The sequence below is a fragment of the Palaemon carinicauda genome, chromosome 39, assembly GCF_036898095.1.
Source record: "Palaemon carinicauda isolate YSFRI2023 chromosome 39, ASM3689809v2, whole genome shotgun sequence".
Classification (NCBI taxonomy): domain Eukaryota; kingdom Metazoa; phylum Arthropoda; class Malacostraca; order Decapoda; family Palaemonidae; genus Palaemon; species Palaemon carinicauda.
Window position 1 is genome coordinate 61,294,241 of NC_090763.1, and position 10,000 is coordinate 61,304,240.

A 10,000-nucleotide genomic window follows, 5' to 3' on the forward strand; every position below is an offset into this window, starting at 1 on the left:
AGAGATTACTCAAGTGCCATATGTGGATGAGATTATGGTGAAGGGTAGATGGAGATGGTTTGGGCATGCTCTTCGCACTGCCCATGAGAGTTTAGTTCACCAAACTTTCAACTGGGCTCCACAAGGTACTAGAAGAGTTGGAAGACACAGACCTACATGGTTGAGGATTATGAAGTGTGAAGTAGATGATGAATGGAGATGTATTGACTTAAAAGCCCAATATAGAGACGACTGGCGAAATCTAACTGAGGCCCTTTGCGTCAATAGGAGTAGGAGGAGATGATGATGATGATGATGATGACCACACATATGATGATAGTGATTATGACAGCTCATATGGTGATGGTGATAATAAATATCACTCAGATGTTGATGATGATGATGATGATGATGATGATGATGATGACCAAGGTCTACAGATATAATTTATAGACCTTGGTGATGACCATCCATATGATCATAATGATTATGACATCTCATATGATGATGGTGATTAAGAACACTAATACTCGCCATCGATCTGATATCCACTCACTGCTGTGATTTGAACCCCCATTTGTGACCAATTGCCGCTCCTGTCAAATACCTAGTGTCTGTTGCAAGCTACAGTGATAACCGTAATTCCTACTTTATTTTCTGTTAGTAAATTAAATATGAAGTTACTTTGAAATAAACTTAACATGAAATATCACAATGACTGACTTTACAGAGAAATGGAATCCTCCATGTTCATCCACAGAAAAGGATCTCATAGATTAATTATTTGCTTTCTATATTCACAGTTTTTAATTATCAATGGAAGTTTCAACACGCCAATGCGACACATAAAAATACCTTAGGTTCTTTCTCAATATTTTAATGTAATTTATAGGTAATATCTTAGTTACATAGACGATTAAAAGTAAAGAATACCATTTTTTTTTTTTAACGATGGATTAAAAAACAGCATTTTCTAGATTTTTGTGATAAAGGAATAAAAGATAAAAATTTTCCAGATTTTTTTAGCAAATGAATGAAAGATAAAAATTTTCAAGATTTTTTTTTTTTTTAGCAAATGAATGAAAGATAAAAATTTTCCAGATTTTTTTAGCAAATGAATGAAAGATAAAAATTTTCAAGATTTTTTTTAGCAAATGAATGAAAGATAAATATTTTCCAGATTTTTTTAGCAAATGAATGAAAGATAAAAATTTTCCAAATTTTCTTAGCAAATGAATGAAAGATAAAAATTTTCCAGATTTTTTTAGCAAATGAATGAAAGATAAAAATTATCCAGATTTTTTTAGCAAATGAATAATGGATAAAAATTTTCCAGATTTTTTTAGCAAATGAATAAAAGATAAAAAATTTCCAGATTTTTTTTAACCACGGATTAAAGAGTATAATTTTCTAGATTTTTTAACAGGATTAAAATATTTTTCTACCAGATTTTTAAACGAAGAATTAAAAAATATAATTTTCCCATATATATTTGACGAAAATTTAGAAATTATAATTTTTCCATATTTTTTTAAAGGATTAAAAATCTAAATTTTTTCCATATTTTTTTTAATGAAGGATTAAAAAATATAATTTTTCCAGATTTTTTTCCACAAAGATTAAGAAATATAATTTTTCATAACTTTTTAAAGAAGGATTGAAAAAATATAATTTTTTCATATTCTTTTAAAGACGGATTAAAAAATATAATTTTCCAAATTTTTCTAAGGAATAAAAGTATCATTTCCATATTTTCTAGCGGATTAAATAAAAAATATTTTCTTCCAGACTTTTTAACGAAATATTAAAAAATTCAATTTTTCCAGATTTTTCAATGGAGATTTAAAAAATTTATTTTTTCCAGATTTTTTAAAGGATTAAAATAATTAATTTTTTCCAGATTTTTTAACGAAGGATTGCAAATAATTTTCCAGATTTTTAACGAAGGATTAAAAAATTTAATTTTCCACATTTTTGTTTAACGAAGGATTAAAGATATAATTTTCCAAATTTTTTAACAAAGGATTAAAAAAATATAATTTTCCAGATTTTTTTAACGGATTAAAAAAATATAATTTTCCAGATTTTTTAACGGAATAAAAAATATAATTTTCCAGATTTTTTTAAAACTAAAGATTAAAATTTTTTTTTCCAGATTTTCTTTAACGAAGGGTTAAAAGAATTTAATTTTCCCGATTTTCTTAAACGAAGGATTAGAATAATATAATTTTCCATTTTTTTTTAACAAAGGATTAGAAATATATATCTTTCCAGATTTTTCTTTAATGAAGAATTAGAAAAATATATTTTTCCAGATTTTCAAACGATAGAAAAAAAAAAAAATATTTTTCCATATTTCTTTTACCTCCACAATATCATAAAGGATGTCCCGGGATTTGACCATGATGTCACCCTCGAAGAACCCAGAAGACCCAATTGGGTCCTCCTCCGGAATCAGGATTTCGACATTCAAGCTTTCAAGGAGTTCAGCTTCCGTTATGGGCGGTCCTAGAGCATCGTTATCCAGCTGAAAGATAAATGGAGAAAAGGGATCGTTATCCAGCTGAAAGATAAATGGAGATAAGGGATCGTTATCCAGCTGAAAGATAAATGGAGAAAAGGGATCGTTATCCAGCTGAAAGATAAATGGAGAAAAGGGATCGTTATCCAGCTGAAAGATAAATGGAGATAAGGGATCGTTATCCAGCTGAAAGATAAATGGAGAAAAGGGATCGTTATCCAGCTGAAAGATAAATGGAGATAAGGGATCGTTATCCAGCTGAAAGATAAATGGAGATAAGGGATCGTTATCCAGCTGAAAGATAAATGGAGAAAAGGGATCGTTATCCAGCTGAAAGATAAATGGAGAAAAGGGATCGTTATCCAGCTGAAAGATAAATGGAGATAAGGGATCGTTATCCAGCTGAAAGATAAATGGAGATAAGGGATCGTTATCCAGCTGAAAGATAAATGGAGATAAGGGATCGTTATCCAGCTGAAAGATAAATGGAGATAAGGGATCGTTATCCAGCTGAAAGATAAATGGAGATAAGGGATCGTTATCCAGCTGAAAGATAAATGGAGATAAGGGATCGTTATCCAGCTGAAAGATAAATGGAGATAAGGGATCGTTATCCAGCTGAAAGATAAATGGAGATAAGGGATCGTTATCCAGCTGAAAGATAAATGGAGAAAAGGGATCGTTATCCAGCTGAAAGATAAATGGAGATAAGGGATCGTTATCCAGCTGAAAGATAAATGGAGATAAGGGATCGTTATCCAGCTGAAAGATAAATGGAGATAAGGGATCGTTATCCAGCTGAAAGATAAATGGAGAAAAGGGATCGTTATCCAGCTGAAAGATAAATGGAGATAAGGGATCGTTATCCAGCTGAAAGATAAATGGAGATAAGGGATCGTTATCCAGCTGAAAGATAAATGGAGATAAGGGATCGTTATCCAGCTGAAAGATAAATGGAGATAAGGGATCGTTATCCAGCTGAAAGATAAATGGAGAAAAGGGATCGTTATCCAGCTGAAAGATAAATGGAGATAAGGGATCGTTATCCAGCTGAAAGATAAATGGAGAAAAGGGATCGTTATCCAGCTGAAAGATAAATGGAGATAAGGGATCGTTATCCAGCTGAAAGATAAATGGAGATAAGGGATCGTTATCCAGCTGAAAGATAAATGGAGATAAGGGATCGTTATCCAGCTGAAAGATAAATGGAGATAAGGGATCGTTATCCAGCTGAAAGATAAATGGAGAAAAGGAATCGTTATCCAGCTGAAAGATAAATGGAGAAAAGGGATCGTTATCCAGCTGAAAGATAAATGGAGATAAGGGATCGTTATCCAGCTGAAAGATAAATGGAGATAAGGGATCGTTATCCAGCTGAAAGATAAATGGAGAAAAGGGATCGTTATCCAGCTGAAAGATAAATGGAGATAAGGGATCGTTATCCAGCTGAAAGATAAATGGAGATAAGGGTTAGATGATAACATAAGGAAATTCGTTAAAATGTGTAATAAGCAGAACTTGGAAATTGACTTGAATCTATCTTCAACGGAAGCTGAAAATATAATTTCTTTTATACTGTATTCTCTACTAAAAGGACAAAATGGTTAAAGAATAACATAAGATTAGTAAAAATAGTAAAAATATCTAATAAGCAAACTTGGAAATTAACTTGAATCTCGATTTGAGGGAGTTAAAAGAAAATATTTTTTCTTTATTATATTTATCATTATTAAGGAATAATATATAACAATTGAAATATAATTAGTTATCATCTAAAGTAACTAAGGTAAGATAAAACAATATTTTTATATTATATTCATTATTTGGGAAGAATGTAGAACAGTTAAAATATATTTAGTTGCCATTTAAAATACATTAAATACATTAATATTCTATGATGCATGCTGCTAATATCAATGAATAAATTCAATACATTAAATACATTAATATTCTATGATGCATGCTGCTAATATCAATGAATAAATTCAATACATAAAATACATTAATATTCTATGATGCATGCTGCTAATATCAATGAATAAATTCAATACATAAAATACATTAATATTCTATGATGCATGCTGGTAATATCAATGAATAAATTCAATACATAAAATACATTAATATTCTATGATGCATGCTGCTAATATCAATGAATAAATTCAATACATTAAATACATTAATATTCTATGATGCATGCTGGTAATATCAATAAATAAATTCAATACATTAAATACATTAATATTCTATGATGCATGCTGCTAATATCAATGAATAAATTCAATACATTAAATACATTAATATTCTATGATGCATGCTGGTAATATCAATAAATAAATTCAATACATTAAATACATTAATATTCTGTGATGCATTCTGCTAATATCAATAAATAAATTCAATACATTAAATACATTAATATTCTGTGATGCATGCTGCTAATATAAAATAAATTCAATACATAAAATACATTAATATTCTGTGATGCATGCTGCTAATATCAATGAATAAATTCAATACATAAAATACATTAATATTCTGTGATGCATGCTGATAATATCAATAAATAAATTCAATACATTAAATACATTAATATTCTGTGATGCATGCTGCTAATATCAATGAATAAATTCAATACATTAAATACATTAATATTCTGTGATGCACGCTGCTAATATCAATGAATAAATTCAATACATTAAATACATTAATATTCTGTGATGCATGCTGCTAATATCAATGAATAAATTCAATACATTAAATACATTAATATTCTATGATGCACGCTGCTAATATCAATGAATAAATTCAATACATTAAATACATTAATATTCTATGATGCATGCTGCTAATATCAATGAATAAATTCAATACATTAAATACATTAATATTCTGTGATGCATGCTGCTAATATCAATAAATAAATTCTACTGTTTATTCAAAGAGAGGCCCCTCCTATAGAACACTAAAGTAGAATAAAAAGGTTATGTAGTAATGAGGGGAAGATATAGTAATTTTTTTTAGTGAGGCAGATATGTACTGACCTCGCAGGGGTGCCCTTTAAGCTCGGGAAAGTTTCCTAATTGCTGATTGGTCGGAAGTATTTTTGTCCGACCAATCAGCGAGCGGGAAACTTTTCGAGCAAAAAGGGCACCCCTGCGAGTCGGTACAAATCTGCCTCACTAAAAGAAATTGACTATAGTGAAGTCACAGTTAAGTAATTACATCAACTACTATGAGATTCAGGGCCCCTGTAACACGGTTTTTTCGCAATAACTTTTTCTATGAATTTCATAAATATAACGCTTATTCAGAATGCACATTATACCTACACATAAATTTTGACTATATTCTGCATTACGTAGGTTGAATAAATTTGGTACTTTATTAAGTAAAAGTGACGATTTTTGAAGACGGGCCAACTTACTCAGAGAAAAGGTTTCGAACGCACTCGTTACGTAACTTATGACGGCATTTCTTCTCTCTTTCTCGATCGATGATTGGTTATACGTAACGAAGGCTATACCTCTGCCAACAATAACATAAAAGTGTAAATAAAAGCAAAGCAGTACACCTTTATGAACTCTGAAACCTCTCCACTGAGAATTGTCATAATGAACAAACGAACAAAATATGTTAATAAATACAAAAACACTTCGATTATTTGTCTAACTCCCAAAATAAGTTTCCTAAGAAATTACAGTCTACTTTATAGGTCACAATCAGATTGACAAAGTGTATGGAATAGTTGGTAATTTTCAAAAACGTAGTAGACCAGCTTGATTTGATAACTGCTTTATCCAATGTCAAGCAATTTTTATTCATTGTCTATCTACCTACCTATTTACTGTAAAAAAAAAGATAGCCGGTACCGTATTTTCGCTTTAAACCTTCACCAATAATTATCGTCAGAATGATGACTTCATGAGACTCCACCCACTTTGGCCTCGTTATGAATCAGGGATAACACTGAAGGCTATCATGGGCATTGTTGGATCAGAAAATTCAAATTCTGGCTATAAAAACTCATTTCTCAAGTAGTTGTAAGAAGTGCTAAATGATCCTCAATGATCCCAGCAGTTGACCTAAACGTTGAATTCATGCATACTACTGTTGCGGCAGTACTGCTACAGTAGTATTACTACGCCAGCACTGATACCCCACCCACATCTATGTATTGTTCCGCCATTCATAAAGTCTTTGTCATGTTTTTTCACTGTGCAATAAGCCATGGCCTCCTCAGAAATTAAGGTTTAACATTAGATGATAGGTTATTTCATTAAGCTGACAAATTATGGCAACTGGGTATGTTATTACCGACGTTGAAGCTAAAGATAAAGTATGGTATCATTCCTTCATTGCATTATCATCTTTACTACTATTTGTTTTGCTACATGTAGTAAATATTTTAAAGGATAAATGAATTATGTTCACTTTACTTCTATAGATTCCCATTAGATGTACAAATAAAACTCCTAAAACTATTCATGATTTATTTACAAAATGCAGTCATGCCCAAAACATAGCCAACACGTTCGTACGGCCTAAGAAGAAGAAAAAAAAATATATCGGATGATCCGTTGGTCTGATGGAGATTTTAGCACAAAAATCTTATTTTAACAAAAAAAGTTATATAAAGACTGTTTTACATACAATCTCTCTCTCTCTCTCTCTCTCTCTCTCTCTCTCTCTCTCTCTTGGTGGCATAGTGAATAGTTAATGGAAATGTTCAAAAGCCTGAATGACATTACAAGTATTATAATCATGTTACGCTAAATACAAATCAGACCATAAACATTGGATTTAAACTAGAAACTGAATAATTACCTATTCAGGCTATAATAGATATGGCCAAGGGCTTCCTCATGACTGTATAAAGTTGCAAAGTCGTAAGACAAATGCAGGTTTGCAACCACGGGGCAATTCCAAATCCTGTTAGCCATTCTTGACTGTTATGGGTTTCAAAGCAGATGGAAGAAGGTGAATGGGTGTCTGGTGGATGGGCGGGGCAAAATTTTGTCCAAAGGTGTTTACATTGCTTACGTAATGAATGTTTTCGACTCTTGGCTCGGTATCACTGGCCATGGCGTCGGCCTGGATCATTTTTTACTCTATAAAAATTAAAAACCATCGGGTTTAGGTTATTGATAATGCTGACAAAATTTGTGTGTGGTTGTAAAATATACATATGTCAACTTTCAGCTACACCCGATGCTTTGATAAGGAGCAAAGTCCAAAAAACCGTGTTACAGAGGCGCTGAATCTCATAGTAGTTCTACAAGACAATTTCAGGATGCACACCACAGTCGCCATACCATCTCTCTCTCTCTCTCTCTCTCTCTCTCCTCTCTCTCTCTCTCTTTTAGTGGTTGTGTCGTCAGCACACCTCATACCATGTACTCTAGACATTACTGATGGGTATTCAAAGTATCCTTTGGACCCTAACTGCACCCACTTTTTAGCCTTTGGCCCTTTTTTCCAATCTTGCTTCCTTTCTTCAATCTTGCTGTACAACCTCGTTCAACGTTTACTTCATAATGCAACTCTGGGGGTTTTCTCCAGCTGCACCTGGTGGCGAATACGCCCATCCCTCCGGAACCCAGCGCTAGCTCCCATTTCCATAAAGCTCTCTCTCTCTCTCTCTCTCTCTCTCTCTCTCTCACGAGGAAATACGATTTTTTCGTGGGGGAGACCTACAAAATGATACTATCCCAAAAGGGCCACTTAGTTAAAAAGTGCAATTACGCCAGAAAGACATGGCACAGCCTTGTATATAAACCACTCATTGAAATAAATGTCTCTAGCTTTAGATTTGTCATAAAAATTTAATTCCCGCTGGAACTAGATTGTGGAATAATCAAAATCAAATTGTTAAACCAGTGGAACTTCTGAAGTTCAAACTTTATGCAAAAGCCTATTGATTTCGAAAAAAAAAAACCTCAGAAAAAAGCATAAAAAACGCACCTTGATTATCAGGAAATTGTTCACTTACAGATTCTTTGACTTCTAAACGTTTAGAAAAATAAAGCCCATTTGCAATACTTGGGTCTTGGGGCAAAAGATCGCTGATAGAATGCAGCTATTCCAGAAATGACCAAGACGAGCTTACCATTATCAAATCGTTATCATTTTATGACACGTCAGCTTCATATTAGGATGCACCTCCATTGTACAGTTGTCTAGTGTCACTTATGTAAGATTAGCCAACACATTCTCATGGTATCGAGATATTTCCTCTATTAATCTATTTTCTAGTTTTTCTTTGGCCTCAAACTTCTCATTTGTGAGATAAAAAGCTTACTTTTTTACCCAGGAATTGATCATTTGTTTTAATTTCGTCTAATCTGTTCAAAAGTCGTATACAACTAACGCTATTAAAATAAAATATTCTCATCCATACAGGCGAATAGGAGTCCTCTGAAAATCTTCCAAGTTGACATCAAACGAAAAGAACATATAAACTTTCTTTGTTGATCATGTAGGTAATCATTTCGGTGTACTCAAGATTTTCAAGTGTATATAATTGTATGTATGTATGTATGTATATACGCATTAAAATGAAGAGATGAAATTGCTCTAGTCCGTATAAAAATTTTCAAGTTCCTTCTACTTGTTGCTTCCAAACATACTGCTCAAGAAAGGGTGCACTGGCGTGACATAAAGTATGCCACATAATGATTATACCATGTTAAGCCCTTCATGCGAAATACTTCAAACGTCAGAAGAAAGAAAACCTGAACTAATTCATCTTACCTCATTCGGATTTCCTAAGTAAACATCCGGGATAGGTAATTGAGCTCTTGTTCCTTGGATACCGAACCATAGAAGCGAGAAGAGGACAAATAAACCCTGCATACTTTTTACCTAAAATAGCACCAGTTTCTATAGATATGGATACTTATTTGATCGAGGATTATCCCAGACCAACTTTAAATTGGTCCTCGGGAAACTGGAGCCTCCCGAAGACTTCTTATAGGAACCGTCTCACCCGAGGTAGTAAAAGGTAATGCCCTGCTTAGCCTGTCTACCTCCCTATTAGTAACAACTCTCTGACGTAACAACTCTCTGATAAAAAAAAAAAAAAAAATCCAGAGAGAGAGAGAGAGAGAGAGAGAGAGAGAGAGAGAGAGAGAGAGAGACAGAGAGGCTGGAGAAGCAACCATATAATTTCATGACCAGAACCTTGAATCATTCACCGCCCGTGGGATTTCAGAGGTGAGGTACTTTGAGATATTAGATAAATATAAGAACTTCAAAAGTTCAAACTTGCAGCGAATGTTTTTATGTTGCACAGGATGAAATGAGTCTCTGTTTATAGTTTATATAATGAAGATCTATTTTAATGTTACTGAACTTAAAATATTTTATCAACTATTCTTTACTTCTCAGATAGTTTATTTATTTCCTTTCCCCACTGGGTTATTTTTACCCTGTTGGAACCATTGGGCTAATAGCATCCTGCTTTTCCAACTAGGGTTATGGCTTAGCTAATAATTATAA

General features: G+C 32.6%; 1 protein-coding gene across 1 annotated transcript in view; it reads right to left on the reverse strand.

Annotated features, from left to right (window-relative positions):
- LOC137631222 (hatching enzyme 1.2-like) overlaps positions 1–9,475 on the reverse strand; it is a 17,142-nt gene extending 7,667 nt beyond the window's left edge. Inside the window, 2 exon segments of the mRNA XM_068362987.1 lie at positions 2,345–2,506; positions 9,254–9,475. Of these exon segments, the coding sequence (XP_068219088.1) occupies positions 2,345–2,506; positions 9,254–9,355 (264 nt within the window). The 5' untranslated portion in view covers positions 9,356–9,475.
- Between the last annotated feature and the right edge of the window lie 525 nt (positions 9,476–10,000).